This window comes from Falco peregrinus, chromosome 2 (assembly GCF_023634155.1).
Source record: "Falco peregrinus isolate bFalPer1 chromosome 2, bFalPer1.pri, whole genome shotgun sequence".
Lineage (NCBI taxonomy): Eukaryota > Metazoa > Chordata > Aves > Falconiformes > Falconidae > Falco > Falco peregrinus.
The window spans coordinates 105,953,701-105,978,925 of NC_073722.1; the positions used below are offsets into that span (position 1 = coordinate 105,953,701).

General features: G+C 55.9%; 1 protein-coding gene across 1 annotated transcript; it reads left to right on the forward strand.

Moving 5' to 3' along the window:
• The first annotated feature begins 6,644 nt into the window (after positions 1-6,644).
• On the forward strand, positions 6,645-25,225 carry MMP28 (matrix metallopeptidase 28). Its single transcript, XM_055797682.1, has 8 exons — positions 6,645-6,810; positions 14,778-14,854; positions 15,518-15,681; positions 19,499-19,720; positions 20,374-20,619; positions 20,998-21,147; positions 21,676-21,843; positions 22,882-25,225. The coding sequence occupies exons 1-8, from the start codon at positions 6,709-6,711 to the stop codon at positions 23,274-23,276; spliced, it is 1,524 nt and encodes a 507-aa protein (XP_055653657.1). The 5' UTR covers positions 6,645-6,708; the 3' UTR covers positions 23,277-25,225.

Consider the following 25,225-nt stretch of genomic DNA (forward strand, 5'->3'; position numbering starts at 1 on the left):
GATTATCACTCCTTGGACTAGGTCACTGCACACTGCGGAGGTCAGTTGGGAATCTGTGAGAAGCCACAGTCAGCTTGTGTATGGTGCTACCTCTTTATCACAAGCTTTTAAGAGAGAACATCTGTTTTTCCAGTACTCCAGAGGGCAAAATACTATAAATGCAAGTTCTCAGGGTCTGTAGTTATAATCTTGATAAATGGGTGTACAGCTGCGCTATATCAATGGTCTCTCACAAAAAAAATGAACAGAAATAGCAGAAATAGCTTTTGTTAATGTTTGCATGCCAGCTCCCTAGCTTGGTGTACATGCGTGGTCATGGCAGGTTCAAATCAGCAACTACCCATAGCTTGTAAGTTTTTGGTTTGTTGTTATTACAACTACACTGTACCTTTTGAAGGTTTCTCCTGGAAGGCGTGGAAACTGGCACTGCACTGTCAAAAAAGGCATTTGTCGCAAATTGCAGACAGCTTGTTCCTCTTAAAACAGTGGAATTTGTGTATATGTGTATTAGTGACACTATAAAATTTAATGTATGGGTGAGGCTTTAAAAAGGCAACTTGTAGACAAGCAAACCAACAGATTCTGAATTTATTTAAGGTTTAATATGTGAGGCCTGATACTGCTAAGCTGATTCTGTCAAAAATGAGCCAGGCTGGAAGAGTCAGAGTGATTATTGTGTTTAAGCTAGTGTGAGGATTTTTAGCAAAGCAGGCTAGAGGGTGCTCTTGCATGTGGCTGTGTGGCAGCTCGGAGGGAGTGGTGGCTGCTGGATGGGGTGACAGGAAAGCAGCGATAAACAGCTCAGAACAGAAGGGGATGTGTCACTGCCTGAGGTTTCTTCCCCCACACAGCTGCGCTGGCATGTCGCGCTGTGAAATGCCTCCTTGGGCTGCACCTTGAGCCCCCAAAGCTGTGCAGGGCGAGTTAGGGGCGGCCGAGCTGAGCAAAGCCCGGCTGCGCCAAGGTGGGTGCGATGTCACCTCCCCTGGTCCCACAAGTTCCCTGGTGGGGCTCCCGCTTTTTTCCCCCCTGGGGAAAGGAGTGGTGGTTGGGAAAGCTGGTACTTTCCATGTTGAGAGCAACAGTTCTTGTTCCCTTTAATGCTGACTCAACTTCCAACCCTGCTTTCTCCCCCAGGCTATAAGAGCATTATATCTTTAAACAGTCACTACCCAGCTGGATTACTAAGTACACCAGTATTCAAGTAAGCCAGGAAACTGCTGGAGCTGTCACCACCTTCATGGCTTTTCCAGCCTGGCAACGATGCCAAACGTTTGTTTTGGTTTATGTTCCATTCTGCGTTGGGGCAAAACAGAACCTGTGTCCTTACATGTTTAAGACATAAAGAAATCTTCTTCACCAGCTGTTTTTTGCAGAAAACTGGCAGACCAGACAGAGGCAAGGTGGTACTAGTTTGATGACGCGTGTGGTTTGTAGTTGCTTTTGGCATAGAGAGTGAAATTAATTTAGAGAGGCCTGGGAAGTGATGTTTTGTAAAAGATACAAGCCCAGGTGACAGTTTTAACTACATCATTGCCCTGCAACTGTTTCTTCTAAGTCCTTAAGCACTGCGGGTTCTCTCCACAGCTGCCTGAAGTTCTGCAGGATAAGGCTTAATGAGGTTAAAAGTGAAAAGTGTCAAGGTGAGAAAAAAATTTGCTAACTAGCATATTAAGTATTGAATTAATTTTAGCTCTTCCTGACATGGTAACACGTGCTGTTGACTTCTTGCGCTCTGGTTAAGCAGGCTGCCCATTTAAATACAGGGCCTGACAGCCATGCTAGGAATGTTACTGCATTTAGTTAGGTTAAACTTACTGCATTTAGTTAGATTAAACAGAGTAGGTTGCATATTGAAGTGAGCACTGCTGGTACTGTGACTTGCTGCTCCTGTTTCTAGGGTTTTACTTGTGCTACTATGCAAATAAAATGCTTTACTAATGGTCAGCACTCCTCATAAGAAGACTCGGGGTTTTACACGTACTAGAATTGCTGTGTTTTGTGTGTTTTATTTTTTAAGCAGGTGAGGAAGGTGGCTGTTGACAATCTTTCACTTTTAATGGACCAACAGCTGAATCAAAAATAAAAGGTGCATTACACAAAGTCTACTTCAGTAGGCACTCTGTGAGAGTTTGGTGGGACTTCATACACAAAATTGCAAACTAAGGAGAGAGAGGACTGCAGATATATTGGGAGGTGGAAAACCGAGAGAGACTGTCCCAGCAGAAGGAGCAGTTTGGGTTGTCTGAGCTGAGAACAGCTATCCTCTGCTTCCTGCGTGTCTCTATGATCTATCCTTCAATATGTTTTCTAAGTGGCTAGATTTTAGTTTTGGAAATGAGTCCTGCATGGAATGCTGGTGGTTTATTTATAAAAACACATCTAGCACTTGCCAAGCTCCACAATGACTTTATGGAGAAAAGGGTAACAGAGGGATGCTGGTGTAGAAGTGGCGTGTGATCCTTACAGGGCTGAAATGCGACGATAATAGCTAAACAAATTAAGAGACGGCTAAATAGTTTCCGTGCTGGCTCTATGCAGCCAAACCCACCTCACCCCAAGAAGTAATGCAACTTAATAAGTTGCTCAAATACCACAGTCCTAGAGGGAGATAGGGAAGTAGTGACTGAAGCCAACAGCTCGAGTCTTTGGGCTTTGAGGCCAGGATTCAGCCACTGGTGCTTTGCCTCATCTAGAAATGATCATTCCCATTTCCAAGGTAACAAAGAGCTCGCGTGACCTTGTCCCCATAGATGATGTTGCTAATGCCACTGTAATAAAACAGCTTTACAAGCAATTTCTACAATGCAGCTGTCAGAAAGTTGCAAAAGGGCTTAAAATCCCACTTTGCGTACTGCTGTGATGATGTGTGCTGGAACTCGGGACACCCTGATCCTAGAAAGAGAGATGCTTGGGTTTAGCCGTCCTCCAAGCAAACAAGCAGTGAGATTCAAACTGCTCCAGCAAACGCAGCACAACTCGAGCTGATGTATTTGTAGGAGGGTCTGTCAGCTGGGTGCAGCCTCTCGTGACCTCCGACCTCCCAGGAACTGCACAGAATAAGTAAAACCAAGGAAAGCACGTACGGATTTTGTTTTCTTTTTTTCCCTGAGTACCCTTTCTGGTAAGTGTCTTTTTCTGGCTCTGTTTCCAACAGGATGCTGGGCTAGGCAGGCTTGCCTAACGCATTAAGGACGTGGGGAAGTCCTTTGATTTGTGAGGACTTGGTACACAGGGACAAAGTACCCAAGGAAACGGTGTCCAAGCAGAAAAGCTTTACCTTTGTGACAGCTAAAGCCAGGGGAATATAAGCTTCTTCTGCCTTTGTGGAGGAATTTGACTCTTGCAGGCTGGGGCTGCTGCCTGGGCAGGAGGGGAAGCCGTGACTGTGCCCGTCTGCTCTGAGCCAAGGTGGTCCCAGGTCTGGCCACCTTGCAGCAGTGGGATGTTTTCCAGCTTGGCCAACACTGCACCGGGTGAGCCCTCCTGCCGCTCCCCAGCTGCTGCAGCTGCTGTTGAACAGCAAACCTGTGAAGAACGGCTGTTCTCCAGAGGCAGCGTCTCAAGTGGATGAAATGGAACAACTTGAACGTGTCCTTAGTGCAAAGCATTAAAGATTTTTAACCAGCAGTTCTTGTGCATCGCATCCACCCTGGGCAGGAGCCGCCACCGAGGAGTAATGGGTGTTGCTATTTGCTTATCAGTTGAAGTAAACATTAAAGCTCCTCCAAGAAAATTCACGTCACTAAAGTGCGTTTTCATAATAGTGGTTTATAAACTCCTTGTGGAGCTCTCTTCTGCTGGGTGCAGGCGGTGGTTCACCGGCCGTTCGACTGTTTGTGGTGCTCAGCTCCTCCGTGCTGCTCCTCTATCAACAGACCTGTGGCTGGGCTAACAGCGTTTCATTCTCCCTGGTCATTCCAAATGAATATGCTGATGGTATTAAATTAGGAACCCTCTGGATCCCCAGGTTCAAGCTCTGGAGGCATCTTAGGGAAGGGGTTTGAAATGGAGCGAGCTGGCTGCACTGAGACCTTCTGCATTAAATGTGAGGGAGATGGGATTTGGGCTAGAAAGCCCAGAAACGGGGAATGTTCAGGCAACCAGAGCTTGTATGGATCTGTTTATTGTGCTCTTCCAAGAAAGTGTTCTAGTAAAATCTTGTTTGCCACAGGCTTAACTTCTCAGTTTTCAGTTTTGGGGTAGAAGTTACAAGGATTCAAACTCTTCTGCCCCACTTCTGAGCTTTTACCTAATGCTGAAAGAGGCGGGAAGTTCACCTTCCCACAAGACAGCCTTTCTGTTCCTGATACCATTCCGATTGCAGCAGCTGGATAAACAGCTTTATACTCCGAGCCAAAAGTCTGCAGAGAACTGTGATTTGGCATCTCCAAGGCTGGGCTGAATTCTTCTCCGTCTGAATGCCAAAGCCCCTGAGGACTAACGCAGCAGCCCGGGGAAATGCCAGCTCGGGAAGCTGGCTGCTCCAGGGCTGCAGGTGCCCTCCCAGGCGCTTCCCCACATCACAATGAGCAGAGGACGGAGTTTCCTGCTCCTGCTGGAGCCCAGCCAGTCACTTTCTCATCGTCCCTACTCTTAAGTGGAAGAGCAGATGGGTCAGTCGCTTCCTAGATACGAACCAAACACGGATACGTTTGCAGACGGAGCTGCTCCTGTTTGGAAAGGAAGTGTTGGGCTGACCCGGGTGAGGAGCTGCTGGCCCTGGGGTCTCTTGTAGCTGCACCAAGCGTTGCCCTTGCACCAGCCCCTCGCATGGGGCTGCCTGGAGAACACAGCACTTATGGGCCCAGCTGCAACCTTCAGCATTTCTTCCATCTCTGTTTTTATCCCTCGTGGCTTAGCAACTTCCTTCTTTTGCCACATTATGCTCATCCCTTTCTCTTTCCTTCAAATCCCACTTGCCTTCCCCGTGTGCTAACCCCCGTCCAGCTGAAAAGCAACGTGTTGCAGGATCCCTGCGGATCTCTTCAAGCTGCATTCGACAGATGCTCCTGTAACTCCAGATTTTGGCGTGATTAAAAAGAAGAGGAAGAGGCCTGGGAGCTTTAAAATAGGTGTGTGGTTGAAGCTGGCATGAAAACAAAAGCAGCTCTATGTCACATCCTCTTTTGTTCCCCCAAAACCAAAGCAGAATCAAAACATCCTTTTGCTTTAGTCAAATTAAAACAAAATAGTCAAACAAAACAGTCAAACAAAATAGTGCAGCAAGTAAACAGAGCCGTAAACTTGTCGCTGGGACCTGCAGCACTGTCAGCTGCGTAGGAGTTGCAGGGGAGCTGCAATGCTGGCAGGGGTGCATTGTGGCGCCTTGGGGGGCGACCAGCCCTGCGATGGCTGTGGGTGCCCGAGTCCCAGCCTAGGAGGGAAATTTAAGCATAAAAAGTGCAAATTTACAACCCTGAGCAGGTGCTTGTCTCGTACAGGGTGCGATCGTGCCTCTGATGTGCGCTGCGGCTCCTGCCAGGCCCCTGATGAGGGGCAGCTTTGCTTGGCCGGCCTGGTCGGACCCCCGTGCCCAAGCCCTCACGCCCTCTCCATCGGGGAGGTCCGGGGCACCCATGAGCACAGGTTTAGGAAAAGCTGGGCTCGCTGTCTCCTTTCTCCTCTCTCCCCCAGCTTCAAACTGGGCAAAGCCCGAGCCCGGCTGCCGCAGCCAGCGGGAGGTTTGCCCCAGCACCCTGACCCGTGCTCTGCTCCCCACTCAGCCCTGAGAGGCAGCACCCACAGCGGGACACATCCTGCCGCGGCCGCTCGCGTGTCCACTCTGCAGGCGGTGGGGTGAGTCCGGGGGTGCCCAGCGGGAGCGGGGCAGAGAGGCCGTGCAGGGGGGGCTGGGTGCTCTGCTGGAGGGAGGTGGGTGCAGGGGGTCCCTGGGGCTGGAGACCCCAGGGGGGATTTGCCCCAGTGTCCCTTGCCCTGAGCTGAGCTCTCCCCGTGGTCACGCACTGGGTGTAGGAGAGGGATGTGGAGGGAAGAGAGAGGGGGCTGGGAGATACGGTGGGGGTCCAGCTCCTCCTAGCAAGACAGGGAGGGAGGCGGGGTGTGAGTGGGTGTCTAGGGGGGGCTGACTGTGCCGGGGGGACTCACAGAGGGGTGCTTGCTGGGGGGGGCTTATTGTGTGGGGGGCTTGCTGTGCAGGGGGGCTTGCAGTGCATGGAGTGCTCACTGTGCGGGGGGGGGGGCTTGCTGTGCAAGGGGGCTTGCTGTGTGCAGGGGGGGCTCACTGGGGGGGCTTATTGTGCGGGGGGGGTTGCTGTGTGTGTGACTCGCTGTGCGGGGGGAGCTCGCTCTATGCAGGGCTCGCTGCGCAGGGGGTCTCACTGTATGCGGGGTTGCTGTGTGGGGGTTCTCCCAGTGTGCGGGGGGGTCTCGCTGTGCACGGGTCTCCCTGTGTGCGGGACACTCGCTGGGGGGGTGGTCTCGCTGTGCGGGGGGGGGTCTCGCTGTGCGGGGGGGTCTCACAGTGCGCGGGGCACTGGCCGCGCGGGGTGTCTCGCTGTGCGGGGGGCGCCCCCGCCGCCCGCTGCTGCCGGCGGAGCCCAGCCCTCGGCCGGGGCCGGGGCGGGCCGGGGCCGCCCCCGGGGCCGGGGCGGGGAGAGGCGAGCCGGGGCCGGGGCCGCGGGGGCCGGTGCCGGCGGTGCGGGGCCGGGGCCGGGGCCGGTGCGAGCGGAGCGGCGCGCAGCCGGGATGGGGGCGCGGGCGGGCGGGGCGCTGCGGGCTGCCCTGGCGCTGGGGCTGCTGGCGGCCGCGCAGCCCGGCCCGGCCGCTCGCCACCGGCGGGAGGCGGAGGTAGGAGCGGCGGCGGGGGCGGGGGGGGGGCGCTGCTAGCGCCGGCGGGGGCTGTGCGCGTCCCCGACGGGCGCTGTGCGCGTCCCCGACGCGCGTTCGCACCGCAGGTGGATGTCCCTGGGTGCCCGCGGCGTGTGGGTGCCTGCTGTGTGTGTCCACACGTGTGCCATGGGTGCTCTGTGCACCCACGTATGTGTGCTGTGGGTGCCCGATGTGTGGGTGCCTAATGTGCGTGCATCCGTGTCATGTGTGTGCTGTGCGTGCCCGTGGCGTGTGCATCCATGTGGGCACCTCCATGTGTGTGTCTTGGGTGCCTGTTGTATGTGTCCACACGTGTGCTGTGGGTGCCTGCAGCACGTGAATCCATGTATGTGTGCTGTGGGTGCCTAATGTACGTGCATCCATGTCATGTGTGTGCTGTGGGTGCTCATGGTGTGTGCATCCATGTGGATGCCTCCATGTGTGTCATGGGTGCCTGCTGTGTGTGTCCACACATGTGCTGTGGGTGTCTGCACCATGCGCATCCATGTATGTGTGCTGTGGGTGCCCAACGTGTGGGTGCCTAACGTGTGCTTATCCATGTCATGTGTGTGCCGTGGGTGCCCGTGGCATGTGCATCCATGTGTGTGTGCTGTGGGTGCCTCCATGTGTGTGCCTCCATGCATCTGTGCACTGTGGGTGCCTGCTGTGTGTGTCTACACGTGTGCCGTGGGTGCCTGTGGCATGTGCACCCATGTATGTGTGCTGTGGGTGCCTGATGTATGTGTCCACATCCGTACCGTGGGTGCCTGTGGTGTGTGCATCCCCACCCGTGCTATGGGTGCTTGCCATATGTACATCCGCACACGTGCCGTGTGTGCCCGCAGCGTGCACATGGCACAGGCGTGTGCTGGTGGGCGGCGAGGGTGAGCCCAGCGTGCCAGCCGCGGCTTTGGGCCCGTGTACGCTGGTGCTGCACTGGTGCCAGCAGTGCATGCGTGGCACAGGCGTGCGGCCGTGCCTGCTGGAGATGGGCCCATGCCATAGGATTGCATTTGGAACGCTGAGGTGTGTCCCCGCGCGTGCTGTATGCGGAGCTGGGTCCCCACGGGTGACATACACCTGCAAACCCAGCCTTCCCTATTGCTCTGGTGACAGAAGCCTTGCACTGGGAAATCTTCCCATCTCCTGGCACATCAGGAGGGGACAAAAGCCAGTCCTTCCCCTCCCCTGCCTCTCGCCAGGGCTGTCTGCATCCCCTCTGTTTGCATTTCTTCTGTTTGTCCCCCTATCAGTGTCACACCATGCCACCATCCATTCCTGTTTGCTTTGGGAGGATGAGGTACGAGATTTGGCTTGTGCACAAAGGTTCGTGTTGGTTTTTTTTTTCTTGTTTAGGCATCGATCCAGTGTATGTTTGCACAGATGCTTGATTTTTAAATCCCAGCGAGTCCTGGTGGATTAATTGGAATTTTTTATATGCTCTAAGATGAAAAGTGCATGTAAATGCTCAAAGGCTTGTTTTAATGTGCAGGCTTTTTGTGCCGGGAGGTGCTGTTTCGCAGAGGTGAGTTACACGTGTGCTTGTCCCAGTGTGCACAAACCTCAGCCCCTCAGGTCACCTGGAGAAAAGTAAATCCGCAAGGATCTTAGTGCTCAGAAAATCAATGATTTAAGATTCACTTGAAAAAAAACCCCTCAGCTCACTGGGGGCGAGAGCTTTAAAAGGTCTAGCCTGCCTTTTGATTCCTCACTGGTGATTTCTGTGAACTTTTCCCTTGAAGCCTCAGAGCAAATCCCAGGATCGTGGCAGATCCCAGGCGAGGGGTGCTGGGCAAGCAACTTGCTTGTCTCCCTGCCTCAGTTTCCCCAGTGTGACATACTGTGTTGGCCAGGGACTTTGGGACAATATATACGATGGAAACGTGTAGAGACTGGGCTAAGAAACTTTGTCTAAATAAACTGAGCAGTTAATTTTGCTTTTAAGAGGAAGCTGAAATTCTCACATAACATCAGATAATTCTAGTTACTTGTGGCTTTCAGACCGCTGCCAGGCTTTGCTTCTAAAGCTTTTTTTTATTGCTTTTAAAATAGCCAAAGTTAGCAACAACGGGTTCTGTAAACTTAGATGCAAAAGTCTGAGAAAATGTACAGTTGTGTTATTTTCCTGCCTTGTGCCCTTGTTTTCACTGCATTTATATCAACTGCAGCTCAAAAAAAAAGGAGAAGGAAAGTTTAGAAATTTAATTTGAAACATTTGTGTGTTAAATCATCTTGTTATCTGCAGGTTCCAGATAGGAGAAGGTCTGATGCTAGATAGCACGTAGTTGGCAGAGCTGCTTTCTGGCTGTGCTGTGCTCAGGACAGCGGTTGGGGGTGTGTGGCAATGCCTGATCCTGGGGGGACGGTGTAAATATGTGGCACGTGAGACCTCACCCGTGCTGAGGTGGAGAGCGTGGCAGAGTGCTGGTGGTGCCGAGGAGAGAGGACGATGAAGTCCCTGCAGTGATGCGTGTGAGAAGCTCCAAGTCTGTTGCAATGGGAAGAAAAATTGGGTAGAAATTTGAGAAAAGTAGGGAATGGAAATGGAGAGCGAGACTAAGGGACCAAGACATTCTGATTTTCGATTTTTCCCCCTCTGCTATCCTGCCCTCCTCCCTCCCTCTCTTGCAGCAGCACATGGCCTCTAATTTTTTCCCCTCGGCAACCCAAGGGCTCACATTTAGCACAGGCTCTGAGCTCTGTCTGTGCTGGGAAATGCTCCAGTGTCCAGGTGAGCTCCTTTATGGATGGGCAGTCAGCTGGGATGCTGGATGCTGAGCGCAGCCTGGCTAGAGCGAGGGTCTCTGGGTACCACCCAGCATGTGCTGGGGCTCAGGGGTCAGCTGGGACCCCTGCTTGCTCCTGGGGCACCCCCACATTTGTCCTCTGATTGAAATAAGAGGAAAAAAAAAAACTTTCTGGGAAACATTCTTGCTGTTTAGCCTCAGCACGGCAGTGGAAGAAGTGGGGGAGAGGAGGAGGAATTACTCAGGTGCCGTCACCCCTGCGAGGCACTGCCGGGCTCGGTGTGGCCAAGGGGGAGCGTGGAAAAGCGAGTGGTTCCAAGGCAGCTGGTGGTCCCCTAGTGTGATTAACAACCCCGTGAGTCACCGCGGCGTGACCAGCCCTGCTTTCTTCACAGCTCTCCCCCAAACAATCCCCACTTGTTAACGGTGAAGCTGGCAGCGGGCACGTCGCCTTCCCCCCTGCTGCTCCGCATCCCGACGGAGGGTGAAGACCAAGTTTCCTTTCTCTCCTTAAACATGAAAGCCCAGCCAGTCTGCGTGACCGGACTGGTTTGTCAGCTGCTCTGGTATTCGCAGGGGAAGGTTTGGCCAAGCCCAGTGTTTTTCCCAAGTGCTTTGGGTGGCATTTGGGTGGCGCTGGCACTGCCGGAGCTGTGGCTGGGTGGTGCAGCCCATCAATGCCCAGGGCATGGGGTGCCGGGGCGAAGCGGTGGGCTGGTTGCAAATGCAGGAGTGAATTGCCACGATGGTTGATGCAATATTCCTCTATTTAATGCACAAGTGAGCAGAGCGACCTGCAGGCAGACAGCACCGAGCCCAACATGTTTCATGGCCTTCATTTCCTTTCAAAGTGATGCGGTAGTTATTGTTGCTGTCCCATAGCATCCCTCTGATCCAGGGAGGCAGGGGGCTAGCTCCCATTCAGCATCTTGAAGATCTGGGTTACTGAAACCAGAAGGGGTTTTAGTTAGACTTGCTGCAGTCCTGGCTTGCTGCCCCTGCTTCTCCAGAAGGTCAAGTGTAAAAACTAAAGGAACCTGAAAGACGCTGGGCACAGCTCCACATCTTCGATGGCAAGTAGATAATTTGCTGCTAAAGTAGCTTTTTGGGAGGGTTAGGTGGGAGAGGAGATTCCTTCAGGACAGGATTAGGCACAGCGGGGGAGCGTCACAGCAACCAGACTGGGCTCAGGGTTTTAATCAGCCTCCGTCATTAACATGCAGAATTAGCTGACATTTTGCTGCCTTTTCAGCGGGAGGATAACCAAGCCCTGTGGTTGCTAATCTCCCTTCTTGTGTGTCTATATATATAATATTTATATAGATACTTATACACACACTTAAACAAAAGAGACATAAGGACTCTGCCTAAGGGTTTGCAACTGCAGGCAGGGATGCAGCTTAGGAAAGTGGGAACAAATGAACGTTTTTCAATGCCTTAACGTCTTCTGAAGGCAGCTCCAAGGCAGGCAGCGACCCGGTGGGCAGGAGGAGCTGCTACTTCTTCTGCGGCTGTGCCAAAATGTGCTCACAGGCCAGCTCTCCTTGTGTCTGTGCCGTGGGGGGCAACTGGCTGGAAAGTGGGAGTAGCTTCCCCCATGTCCATCTTGGTGGTGAAATGACGTAGGATGGAACCTGGGGCTGCTGGACACCAGGGCTGGGGACCTGCCTGCACTGGCTCACCAGCCTGCTGTCATTTCATGATTAAAAACAAAAGACCTTGGAGATGCAGCTTGCAGTTGGCATCCTCTGTAACCACAGCACAAAATGCCTGCCCACCCTTCGGCAGGATGGGATTGCTTCCTTCCACGGCCAGGGGATCGGGGGGAGAGATGGAGTTTGTATCCAGGCGGAGAAGAAGGGACCACAGTTGATGGGAGCCCAGTGCGAGGTTTCTCTGATGCTTAACTGGTGGAAGGATGCCAAAGCTGGGAGTTTGGAGGGAAGGGCAGGCGGAACCAGAGCCTGCTGTCTGCGCTGTTGTTATCCCAGTTTCCAGGGAGGGAGGTCTAATTGTGTTTGCTATTGGCTCTCTTCCACTCGAGATGCCTGTGGTCGAGGGCAAGGTGTTTCCTTGGCTTTAGCTCTCAAGCAGAGATGATTTCCAAGGTTGTAACCAGCTCCACATCAGAGCCCTGAGATGGGAAGGGCCCCTCCATCTCCCCCAGACTATCCTCCCGCTGTCCCTGCTGCAGCCCCAAAGGCTTTTCTCCCCCGACACCGGCTCCTGGGCAGCTAGATCTTTCCTCTTCTCCCTCCTGCATGCAGAGGGGGAGCTGGGCATATTTCATATTAATGTTCAGCTCTTGGTTTCCTGCTGTTTTTCGTTTCCCATTGTATAGAAAAGAGCATTTCCCCATCTGGGGCAGGAGGGAGGGAGTTTTCCCAGCACGGCCAGGCTTTGCATTGTAGCCTCTGGAGAGGTTTAAGGGGTTGATGCCAGTGTCCACCCTGCTCTGCCAGAGCCTGGCTGCTCTCTGGGGGTCGTGCAGGGCATGGGCAGTGCTGGAGTGGGTCCTGAGTGCTGCTTTGGGCACAAGGCACCATGGCATGGGGCTCTTGGGTTCCCTGTCACCCTGAAAATTCTCTGGTGCAGGGAACTCGGTATGCTCTGCAGTCTGATAAATGCCTCGCAGGGTGGAGGATCAGCACATCCCTCTCCTGTAGCTCTGTGTTCCCAAGGCTACTGTTACCTGGAGCTCACAATAACCATCTCTAGAAAATGTAATAAGATTTCTCCTGGTGGTTTTGCAGCCTGAGAGCTGGTGTCTGTGTGCAAGAACCTCAACGTGACACGGACCAGAAACTACAGGGGAACTGCCGCTTTGGCTGGACTTGCAAAGCTGTATGGGATCCGGATGGGAATGATAAAGCCAGTGGCCTGCATACGTTTTGTTGCTGCTCAAGAGCAGCTGCTGAGGTGGTGGTTGCCATTCTGCCATGCACCCTGGCTTGTCCGGATGGAGTTTCAAGCCTTTGTGAGATCATGGTGCGGGAAAAAACATTTTCATGCTTTAAGGATGGGTTTGTGTTAGGTTACAGGAGAGAAAACGGCTTCAAGCTGAAACAGTTTAGAGGCTGAGTGAAAGGAAAATTGTGGTAGAAAAGGTTTAGACTGTGCCATGATTTGAGACCTGGGACTTTCCGTCTGGGTGCGTTGTAGCTCACATTTATCTGCGATGATGTAACCGCTGGGGATTATCACCCTGCGTCTATATATGTAGCTGGCGATATTCTTATTCTGGAGGAAAACATTATAAAAACACAACCACAGAGAAGGAGGGCCAGATACCTTCTCCTCCCCAGATTCCTCTCTCAGGGCTACCAAACCTCCCTGCCACCTCATCCCCATGTGGCTCCCCCATCCCCACGTGGCTCCCCCATCCCTGTATCCTCCTTCCCCGCAGGCACATCCCGAGTTGCTGCTGTATTTTGCCTCCTGGTACTCGTGTAAAGGGGGGAGTTACCCCCGTGTGGCTGTGCAGGTGGCATGTCCCGGCTATACGTGTGGCTGTGCAGATGGCATATCCAGGCTATACGGTCCATCCTCGGGCAGAGCTGGTGTGGCTTTGCCTGGTGAACAAGCCGATGCTCCTGCTTACTGGCACGGCACTTACTCACGCCCAGTTTATCCTGACTCACTGGGTGTGCAGTGTCTGGGTGACTCTGGCCACGCTCAGGCTTCTACTGCTACAAGATGCTGCTACCTCCAGCCGAGGCAGGCAGCTGGTAGATGTGTTCGGTGAGAAACACAGCCACATTTTTTGGCTGGGGCTGGGTGAAGAGAGTGTCCTGGCATGAAGCCGTGCTGGTCCTCGCTGCGCTGCAGCTGGAGGGGGACCCTCTGGGTAGAAGGGGTGTAAAGCAGGAGGTCAAACTCAGTGGCTGGAGGAGATGAGTTGTGGGAGGGGGATAGGGAAGGCTTGCGAAGCGGTGAGCAACAGGCAGGGAGCATGTGGAAGGTGCCAGCCCTGCCTGCAGGGAGGTACTGGGTGCAGAGGGTGATGTGGGTGGGGGATGACGTGAAAATGACTCTTAACGGTGACAGGAGGAGGAGAGGGAGAGGCCCTGGCTCACTCCAGGGCTGCCATATCCAGAAACTATTCCCTCTTCCCACCAGGCAACTGGGAGAGTGTGGCCGGCTCACTGTCGCCGTGCCCAGGGAGGGATGCTGCCACCAGCGCGGGGACATGGTGGGGGACCGAACTGCCACCAAAGGTGGGCACTCAGGAGTGGCATTGGGTGCAGGTTAACACCAGCCCCCCATCTTTTCCCCACCCTGAGATGAGCAGGGAGGGAAGTGGCTTTAAAGACACACGTTTTTGCAGCAGGCAGCAGCGTGCTGTCCTGGGGCAGCCCGTGGCATCCCTGATGCTCAGCCCACCTCTCCTCTGGGATGTGGGAAATGAAGCAGACGCTTTCACTTTTTATTCCTCATTACTTTAAGTCCTATTCTGTTGCTCTAACAGGATGCTGGGCGGCTTGTTTGTCTCCTGCAGACATCCCCGGCGGCGGGGAAGGCGGGTGTGGAGCATTCCTGCGACCGTGGCTATTAACTTCTCCGAAAGCTGGGGGCACAGGCTGAGCAGAGGGAAGCCGTTTATTTTCTTTAACGTGCAATTTTATGTGTTGGAGCAAGTTCAGAGCGACAGTCTCCGTCCATGTAAATGGCTGATAAGAAGAAGAATGGTTTGGCAGAGCAGATTGCCCCTGGAGTGTCTCCGCTTTGCGGCAGCACATCCTGTGTGGGGATGGGGGGAGGCTGCAGCCTGACCCCATCTCACCCCACCCTACTTGTGTCCACAGCGCTTTAGCCTTTATTTTAATCCTGGTGTTGAGCTGAGTTGATTGGAGCTGCGGGTTTGGTAGCCTGTGGCTGCAGACGACATGGCAGCGGGTTTTTTTTGATCTGTTGACAGCAATGTTTCCCCCTCTGCCTCCATCGTGTCATGGCCAGAAACCCAAGAGCCATCAAAAACGATGGGGAGGACACACAGAGAAACCTCTATGAGCGCAGGAGGTGCAGCTGCTTGAGCTCCAGAAGTCTCAGGAAAAAAAATAACTGGCCATTTCTGCACAGCCCCAGCTTTGCAGCACCATTTCCCATCACATCTCCTTTTTCTCTGCCCCCTCCCAAGCCAACACGTGCAAATGCCTGCCCGTGCTCTGAGCTGTGCCTCTCCTCTGTCTCTTCTTGCAGCTTTTCCTGGAGAAATACGGCTACTTCGGCGAGCCAGGGACCGAACACAGCCCCACCGAGTTCATGGAGGCGGTGAGGTATGAGCCTTTTATTTAAAACTGCAACAGAAATGCAGCAACTCCAGCTGCGTGGATGCTGCCAGCTCTTGGAGGGTCCTTTTGCAGCCGGGAGGTCTTTCTGCAGCCAGGGGCTCCCTCTCACACGGTCCGATGATAAAGCACAACCAGTCCTTTTTGGAAGCACCAGTCCATACCCTGCTCCCGCAGCTGGATGCTGGCAGCTGGTGCCTCGCTGCGCTGCTTTATTTGCCTTTTATGGCCCGGTGCTCCCTTACAATAATATCTGCGTCGAGGCCGAGGTTGGGGGTGGCTGGGAGATGCGAGGGGGCCGAGCTGACAGCCCCTGCTCGGACATCGCCTGGCGGGATCACATTGGCTCTGGGAGCATCCCTGACCCTATGCAAAGTCAAATGTAAAGTCAAACAACTGGGGTTAAAAACTGGAAAAGGCATTTTTTAGGCTCCCCTGTCTGCTTTTGCCCTGCTAGGAGATGGCTCACTGGCCAGATGTGGTTGCAGAGCCAAATGCTGCTTGTTTTCCCACCTGAATGCATTCCTGATGGGGGGGCATGAAGCTCGCTGGGTGAAAACCCTGGCTCAGGTCAAACACCCAGCACTAACCTAACCATCCCCCCCCGGGGGGGTCCAGGTGTGGGTGCTGATGTCTCCCTTCCTTTCACAGGGATTTCCAGCGGGTGACCCACCTCCCGCTCAGCGGGGTCCTGGATGCCCCCACGCTCCATCAGATGGCTCTGCCGCGGTGCGGCACGGGCGACAGGGAGAGCCGCGCTGCCTGGGCACACCGGGCATCTGCCGCCCGGCGCCGCAGGCGCACCACGCAGCACGGTGAGCACTGGCACTGGGGGTCCCGGTGGGCTTTGGGCTTCTGGGGTGCTGACAGTCCAACTCTTCCATCCTGTAATGGGACTCGTGGAGATGCTGCTGTGGAAGGGAGGGGCAGCCCCACTGACACAGCATCCATCCCGGGACCCGCCTGGGCTTTGCACTGCTTTATTTTTAAACCTTTTTATTTTTAGTTGTTCTGTATGGCTTGATGTCAGTAATGATTAGAGAGATGCAACTCCACTGGTAGGGAAATTCAGCTCTCCGGGGTGGTTTTACCGTTGTTGAGGGAGCCTGGACATCTCCCAGGGAGCTATCAAGTCACCGTGGCCCCAGACACAGCTGTGGTGGCATGATCCGAAGGGCAGGGGCTGGCACACAGTGAAGTTATCTTCAGGCTCTGCTGGGCTTGAAGACTTCTAATGGGTGTTAGTCACCCAGCAGTTACCCCAAAACCTGTTGGTGCTGGGCTTCCTGGCCACAGGGAATTGTTTCACCCATGTTAAGGGGTTTAACTGTGCTCTGAGCAACCTCTCTTGCTCCTGTGTGTCCAGGATTGGGCCTCTTGTCTCTCATGAGCTGCCTCCTGGGCTTGCGGATGAGTAACTGGATTCCTAGAGAGCAAGAGGGCTGGGGCCAGCTGTGCTTAGGACATGGGAAAAATGAAGGCGAGATTAAGAAAGGGCTCTGTGCCTTGTCAGGCTGTCTCTACATCTGGCAGGGCTGGCGATGGATGGCCCCAGGAGACAGCCCCCTCATCCTCATCCTGCCTCTGGCTTTCCTTCCAAAACCCTGACAGGCATCGCCCCTGCATCGCCCTCCCAGGCAGGGGGTCTGCCGTGCCCGGGACAGGAGGGCAATGTGGCAGAGCCGGGCAGGGCATACAGCAGGCGACGGGCAAGCAGCCTGCGCCCTGGGGCTCCTTTCTGGGAATCACAGTCCGTGGGTGGGTGGCAAGAGATGGGAAGGGCTCTGTGTGGCACCGGTTATTGCTCCGGTGTTCTGGTGCCAGCAGATCCCCCACGGCGGCAGGCTGGGGTGCAGCTGGCTGCAGCCCCAGGAGGCAGCAGGGATGGGAGCAACGCCGAATGGGTGCCCGCAGGCTGGAGGGGAGGCAGTGGGTGCCCACACGGCTGGCAGCACCAGCCAGGAAGGCTGGAGGCTCTGTACGAAGTTGGCTGTTTATCCTGCTTGAAGCAGGAAGCCGCTGCAGCTGAGCCAGCAAAGCGTGCTGCCATCCACCCCTCTCCCAGCAGGATCCTCACCGGGCACCCACTGTGTCCATCATCCCGCCAGCACGTGGGCAAACCCAGCCCGGGGTGAGCTTTGGCTCCCAGCTGGGTCAGCCCGGTGGTGGTGGCCAGCGGGGCTGAGGAGGGGGTCCGTCTGTGTGAGACGGGGTCCTGTGTGTCTGCCCCACTCTGCGCCTCCAAACAAAGCCCTCTGCAGGGGAAAAAACCCTAGGCTTTCTGCTCTCCGGGAAGCTCTGGGGACAGGTCCTGTTTGGAAATCGAGGTTTGCAGTGGAGGGTGCCGGGAAGAGGACTTTCTTCTAGCTGCCTTGGTGGGCTTTACCAGGCACTGGAGCTGGCTGGGAGCTCTGCTGACCAGCAGGTCCTCAGCCAGATGGCATGTCAGGCAGCCGGCATCCTGGATTCCCGTGGGGAGCTCCCTGCCTGTGATTGTCCTGGGCTCAATGGCTGCGTGTGGCACCGAGCCCTCCTCTCCCCAAGAGCCAACCACATGAGCCTCACCCAGCCTTGCCTGCCAGTGCCATCCCTCCCTCTCTGGTGCGAGATGCTCTGGCCGGAGCCTTCTGCCCTGGTCTGCTGGTGCCATCCCTCCCTCTCCGGTGGGAGATGGTCTGTCCTTGTGGAGGGAAGGATAGGATGCCAGGGCTTTATCATAGGGCTGCAGCCATCCAGGCAGGTATTTAGCGTTTGCCACGCAGGGTTTGTCCTGGCTGGTGGAAAGCGCAGCCGTGTCCCTTTTTAGTTGGAGGCTGCCGTTGCGCTGATGAGCAGAAGGAACTGAATCTGCCCCCAGGATTAGGGACCAGCTGGCCCAGAGCCTTCCCTGCCATGGGCTGCTCGGAAACTGGGGGAAGGACACAGAGCTGGGATGGGATGTCCACCAGGCTTGGCAAGCAGCTTGGCTCAGACCCACAGCAGCAAGCCCCAGCGTGCTACCAGCTCTGTTCCCCCTGTTTCCCCGCACATCTGGAGCCGGTGCAGGTGATCGAGGTCTGTTGCTCCCACGCCTTGGCACTGGCTCTGACACCCTCATCTCCCCAGCATGGCCCCTTGGCTTCTTCCCCACTCCTGGATGCCCCTGGCTAGATGTAATTGCGGCACTCCAGGGTCCCTGCAGCTGCGAGGGGTGCTGGAGGAGGAGGAGGGGGCTGTGATGCTGTGCACCAGCTGCAGGAACACACAGCTTTGCGCTCCCGCTTGGTGGGAGGAGGGTGGGGAGCTTAGTGGGATCTCTCAGGCTTGTCCCCTTCATCACTGTCACCATCTTCCCTGTTGGCAGTGGGGCTTTGTTTCCCTTGAAAAAGCTTTTGAAGAAGCTATGGGCAGTGGGATTCTCAGTGCTGGTAAAATGATACTTTTAAATTGAACAGTGAGCGATGGTTTGTCCCCTCTGGGATATCCTTCCCTGGCTAGGCTTCCAGGCAACAACTTCTGCAGGTCGAAGAGGTCAGGATGCCTTTAAAAAGGGTGAAAAGACAGGCCTGCCACTGGAGAGCTGGCCTCTTCTTCCTTGCCTTGGCTTAGTATCTGCTGTGTCCAAATTACACGTACAGGGGGGAAAAGGGAAAGGATCCCTTATAAACCCAGGACAGGCTGGGACTCAGGGAGGGAGATCGGGGGAGACAGGGAGGAGCCCCCTCTCGCCAGGGGAGCTTTGGGTGCTGGGGAGCCGCAGCCCTGCACTCACGGCTGCCGTGGCCCCCTGGGTTTGGTGTCCCTGCAGCATCTGGGCATGTTGCAGAAGGTGCAGAGGCGCCGCAGGGCTTGGCTGCAGCTCCTCCTGGTAGAAGCAGGCACTTTCCCTCCCTGCCTGTGCTTGCTGGCCAGCTGGATGAAGCCCTGGATGTCTCTGGGCCTGTGATGGAGATCAGCATCTGCTGCTATGGCACTCGGTACCATTCCTTCCTGGAGATGCATTTCAAACCCGACTGCTCTCTCCTTGAGGATCGGTTCTTTTTTCGCTGTGGCTGGTGCCCAGCTCTTGGCAGATCTGCCTTAACCGGGCTGCAATCCTGCATCCCCCATCCCTGCAGTGCTTCAGTGCCCCCAGGGTGCTGCCCAGAGCCTTTCCCACTCCTTTTGCCTTTAGGCCACTTGTTTTCAGAGGTGGCTTTGCTTTGTTTCCAAGTGAGCGGGTCCTTGGGCTGCATCTTCTTCTGGGCATGAAGCTGGCATCAGGCAGGAGACCTGCAGGTCAGGGACCCATGCTGGATTTGGCCCTGGAAAGCATGAGGCGAGCCAGAGGGTTCGAACTGGGTGCCCCAGCTTCTTCTCTCCTCAGACAGGTTTTGGCCTCCCCGGTAGGGTTTGATTGCAGCTCCAGCCTTGGGAAATGGTGGGATCTAGTGGTGGCACCTTCAGAGGGATTTCATGGGTCAGATCCTGCTGCTGGTGCAGGGTGCTGAGGCTGCTGGTGGGACAGGTGGGTTGACTTTCAGCTTCGACTTGGGAAAGCCATGACGTTTCCCAGCACCAGGAAGCTTTCTTCTACCCAGGCAGCCCCTGGTGGAAGGACAAGTCCAAGTCCCCATCGCCATGCTGAGCTTGCCTCTCTTGCCTCTCTTGCAGGTGGGAGGTGGTACAAGCGGCACCTGATGTACCGAGTGGTGAACTGGCCGTCCTACCTGCCGCAGCACGAGGTGCGCCTGGCCGTGAAAGCTGCCTTCGAGCTCTGGAGCAACGTGTCCTCGCTGGTGTTCTGGGAGGCGCGGGATGGCCCGGCTGACATCCGCCTGACCTTCTTCCATGGGGACCACAATGATGGACTCAACAATGCCTTCGATGGACCAGGTGCTGGTCGCTTGCCCCTCGTAAGCTTCTCTTTTACAACGTGGGCTCTTCCCTGGCAGGGAGGAGGGCTGGGGCAGTGACGGGCTAGGGGGTGGTGGAGGCAAGGCTCTGCCCCAGCAGTCCCTCTAACCCAGTTTGCACCAGTTTGCTTTCTGATTTGGGGTCCTTACTCCCAACTTAGCAATGGAGGTCTGCTGGTGAGGCAGCTGAGATCTCCACTCATTTGGGATCATGCTGGTGGCCTTCAAGGAGCCCTCCTCACCCTGGTGGCATCCACCAGCCCTGAGCTTATTCCTTCCAGCTGAGCCTTTCTGCTTATCCGCTGTCAGATGAGCCCATGTTTTCTTGCTTCTTGAGCCTTTGCCTGGCATGGGTCACTGCGGTGGCTTCAGTCCCTGGCCCGAGCTCAGCAAGAAAACAAATGCATGAACCACAGTGCAACCCCGTGTGCTCAGGAGCAGGAGGCAGAACTGGTTTGGGTTGTACCTGCTGCAGGAAATGGTTGTGGGGAGCTGCTGTTCTTTCTCAGGAGGCCTCCCAAATTGCTAACGTTGATGCGTATTTAAGCAAACCAGAGCTGCATGTGGCCCCCTGCTCCTTGTGGCTGAGGTCTTCTCCTGTCCCGTGGTCCCTGATGGCTCTCATGTCCCCAGGAGGTGCCTTGGCTCATGCCTTCTTCCCCCGGCGTGGAGAAGCCCACTTCGACAGTGCCGAGCGCTGGTCCCTCCGCAGCGGCAAAGGGCGCAACCTCTTCATCGTGGTGGCCCACGAGGTCGGCCACACGTTGGGGCTGGAGCACTCCCCCGTGAAGAGTGCCCTGATGTCTCCCTACTACAAGAAGCTTAGCAAGGATTTTGTCCTCAGTTGGGATGACATCTTGGCTGTCCAGAACTTGTACGGTGAGCCTGGCTTCTCTGAGCATCCCTCAGTTCCTCCAGGGTTGTTCCCTCTCCTGCAAGGGGAGAGGTCTACGTGGAAGGGGCACGGTGGGGATGAGCCCCATCTCTTTGTGGCAGGGGAGGGAGGTGTGGTAGGGCATGTGGGATGGGTACCAGGTCCTGCAGGGCCGGGAAGGCTGGACTTGCTGCCTGCTTGTTTGCAACCAGGGAAACACTGGTGCATGTTTTCTGGGGGGGGTATCAAAGCATCTTTGCCACCACCATATAGAGGGGGACAGGAATCAGAAAGCGGGACAAGGAGCGTTTGGAGCCCTGGGATGGCTCCACAGCCATTTCCCTGCCCCTTCTCCATGTCTTACCACCCCTTGCTCCATCCAGGGAAGCCCTCCAAGGGCTCGGCCATCCAGCTTCCGGGAAGGGTCTTCACTCACTTCCAGGACTGGAGCACAGACCTTTACAGCAGGGAGCGGCAGCAGAGGAGCCTCAGCACCTACTACTGCCACTCCTTCTTCGATGCCATAACCACTGGTGGGTGTTGGCAGGTGCAGCCCTCTCCCAAAACACACCCCCCTACCCCTTGCCCCAGCGCTGCAGCCTGTTTCTGCTCTGATAAACTCCGGTGGTGGGAAAGGGGGGTTTGGCTGGTGCACAGCCCCCATCCGTGCTCCTGGGACTGGTGGCATCATTGATGCACATCGCTGCCACAGAGCAGAGTGCATCTTGAGGACACAGGGACGGCTTGGTGAGTTAGGAGTGGGGAAAACATCCTAAAATTTGGGCCAGGGCGAGGCTTATTTGCTGCAGGAGCTCAACCGTGGAAGACAAGCCTTGAGCAGGAGCTGTGATCAGCTCATATCCTCTCCAGGCTGGAGTGGAGGCAATGAATTACGAAAGCTGAGGGGTGGCTGGAAAGGCAGAAGGGAGCATCCAGATCCCCAGCATCCCCAAAGCACCGCAGAGCTGCACGGGGAGGAGCGGGCGACCAGGGAGCGGCGGCTGGGAGGTGGGATGAGGTTTCTCACCCAGGATCCCCTCACCCCTCCCTCTGCCTCGCAGATGCGGATCACAACCTCTACATCTTCAAGGGCAGCCACTACTGGGTGGTGCCGGCGAGCGGCAATGCCAGCCACCCCCAGCCCCTGCAGACACGCTGGTCTGGCCTCCCCGCCGGCATCGACGCCTGTGCCTGGTCCCAGCTCAGCGGCAAGTTTTACTTCTTCAAAGGTAGGTGAGGCAGGGGCAGGAGAGCTGCCCCCGGGGCTGCCGCTGCTCCTGCCTGCCCATCTGGCTGTCTGGGTCTGGCTGGACACCTTCTTCTGCCCAAGTCCCCTGTCCCCTCCTGCTGGTCCCCTCCCAGTGCAGAACTGGGGCACCACTGGGTGCTCCCTTCGTGCCTCAGTTTCCCCATTAGTCCATTCAGCAGCGTTCACCTCTGTTTAAAAACAAAACCAGATGCACCAAACCCTTTGGGATCTGGGGGAGAAAACGCTCCACAAAGACGCGTGGCCACAGGGGAGCTGAGTGCAGCATTTTCAGGGTACGCACGGTTCCCTGTGCCGTGCCGGCGGCCGAGCTGCCACGGGGAGCTGAGATGCCACCCCCAAGCTGCCCGTGCCGCAGCCGGCCGGGGAGAGGAAGGTCAAACCAGGCAGCCCGGCTGCCAAGGTCAGCCCCAGTTTTGAATGGAACCCAGTTGCTGGCTCTTCAGAAAGGGGGCTTTGTTGCTGGGGCTGGGTGACAGCCAAAAGCCCCTCTCCCTCGTCCGCTCCCTCCCTCCCTGGGGCTGGGTCAGGCTGCGGCTGGTGAGCAGAAAGGAGCTTTTGTCTGCCTGCTTTGTGGGGACAGGGTGGCTGCGGGGACAGCCGAGTGCTCGCCCCCCATAGCGATTTCTGCTGCTGTGGTCTGGCTTGTCCGGGTCCACATGGGGTCTGGGTCCGTCAGTCCCGCTCACTGTGCAGGAGCAGGGGGAAGGTTTGCAAGGCAGCAGCATGAGCCTAGTGGCTGTCACCTTGCTCTGTCCCTGCCAGTCCCTTTCAATGCCTTCAAGCCCTTGAACTACTGTGCCTCAGTTTCCCCCCCAAGCCCAGTCCATGGGGCAGCCCCGCAGTGGTGCTGGTTGGGTCACCAACGAGACGGATGTCAGGGATGCGTATCAAGCTGCAAGACTGGCCCTGTGGCTGACTCCTTCCACGTCTCCTGGAGCTGGTCCTGCGATGGACCCCGTGGGGGTGGGCTCTAACCCCTCTCCCCGGCTCTCCCCAGGTGGCCGATGCTGGTGCTACAGGGGCTCCACCCTGGAGGCAGGGTTCCCCCAGAAATGCAGCGCCCGTGGCCTCCCACGACACCCCGACACCGCGCTCTACTTCCAGCAGCTCCGGCGCCTGGTCCTCTTCAAAGGACCCAAGTACTTCGTGGCGGGCGAGGAGACCCTTGGCGTGGAGCCCTACTACCCTCGCAGCCTGCGGGACTGGCAGGGCTTGCCCCCCGGCACAGCCGGCGCTCTCACCCACCGTGACGGCTTCGTCTACTTCTTCAGGGATGACCAGTACTGGCAATTCGACCAGATCAAACTGCGAGTGGTGGCCACCGGCAAATGGGCCACCCAGCTACCCTGGATGGGCTGCTGGGATGCCAACGATGGGCAGATCCTCTTATGAGCGAGCGTGCCGGGACAAAACGGGGGTCTGACCCCCATCGTGCCTGACGCTGCCCAGATCCCTCTTTATTTGACTCTTGATTCCCACCTGGGGACGGTTTGGCAGGGACTAGCAGCTCGGGGCTGCCTGCTGGCGGCTGGAGCAGTGGGATGCTGGAGCGGTGCCCCGACGCAGCAGGGATGCAGCTGGGATGGGGCAGCCAGCAGCAGGTCCGCCACAGCCAGGCAGGCTGGAGGCTTCAGGAGACAATATTTTTAAAAAAAAAAGACGACGAAAAAAGGAATAAGCCATGGAGACTGCAAACACACCTGTTTCTGTTAACGTTCAGGATATTGTTACGCGTTCTTTTTTCAAAAAATGGGATTTGTTGATACTTCAGCTGCCATCTTCCTGCGATCAGGCAGAGAAGTGCCACACCGTTGCTTGGTTTGGGGCTTGGGTGGTTTTAAATAAGAGACTGAGAATGTTTCCTGGTTAAAACAAAAGAGACATTTGAACAAAAATACGGGTTCGTGCTGAGCTTTGCTACTGCTGTGTGTGCAGAGCCCCAGCTCCTGCCTCGTCTCCTCCTGTGCTCCACGGATGGAGGGTGGGCACCTGGACCACGAGCCCATCCCTGCGGGTTCTTCGTTGGGCTGTGTCCGCATCCCAGCTCTCTGGTGGGGCACCCGCTGGAGACACCACACCGTGGGGTTCCTGGGGAGAAAGCAGAGCGTTTTGGTGTAGGAGCCTTTTTGGGGTGAAGGCAGCGAGAATTGCAGCTGAGGTGCTGGCCCTGGCACCATGCAGCGCGCAGGCAGCAGGCGCATTGCAGCTTGGCTTGGGTTTGGGATGGCTGGGTGGGTTCTCTGATGTCTGATAAGGGTCGTGCTCACCTGGCAGCCTTTCTTGTGTGCAGAGAAAGTGTCTGTGTCCCTCTGCTCTGTCTCTGCAAGAGGTGGGATCAATATATTTTTGAGTCCCGTGCCCCTCTGCCGCAGTTGCATGAGCAGGGTTGGCAGATTGGTGGGGGAGGAGGGGAAGAGGCGAGGGTGTGCAGGACAGACGGACATGTCCATGCATGCAGGCTCACGAGGACAGCTCGGCTGCATATTCCTCATTCCTTTCCCAAAGCGGACTCCCCACCTGGAAATGCCGCTGGCTCCTGTGCACTGAGTCACCGGTCACGTCTGCAAAGGGCCATCATCCCCACAGCCGGTGGGGGAGTGTTGGGTCCCCAGGGCTTGAATTCAGTGGCAGCAAATGCAACCAGGGCAACCAACTTACTTAAAATGTCCTTTGATGTGAGAGACTTGGGGGTTTTCAGCGTGCTGGGGTTGTACACAGGTCGGGGGCTGCTTTGCTGATGCTGATGATGAGTCTGACCCAGGACTCAGACCCCAGCACTGGGTGTTGGGTTGGTGGCTTTGGCACCGGGCTGTGGCCGGTCCTGCTGTGCCAGGGTGCCGTGTTGGGATGCCCTGTTGGGGTGCTGGGCAGGGTGCTGTGTTGGGATGCCAAGTTGGTGTGCCCTCCCGATGCCAGCAGCTTCAAGGACTCTTTTTCTTCAGCGCCGCATCCTCCACTTGCCATCGCCCACCCTAGATCTTCCCTGCAGAAGCAGCAGGAGCTGGGCTTGCCCAGGCAGGGTGTCAGGGTTGTTCTTCCCGAGGACTTTAGGTGCTGCCAGATGTCAGCTGAGATGTGGATTTGGCAGGACAGAGAGCTAACACAAGCAGTTCTGTTCATTCTCTGTGATGTTTGTGAGAGAATCCTTCCTGCGCAGACCCAGACGTGGGCACTTCATCTGCTCATGGCTTAAATCTCAGGGGACCTTCAGTGTTGCCAGAGAGACGGGACCACACCATTTTTATTTGGAATTGAGTGATAAGAAAGCGACATCACTTGCAGGGAGTCCCAAGGGCTTGGAGACTTGATGGCAAATAAAATTTACCTCTGGATAAGCAGCA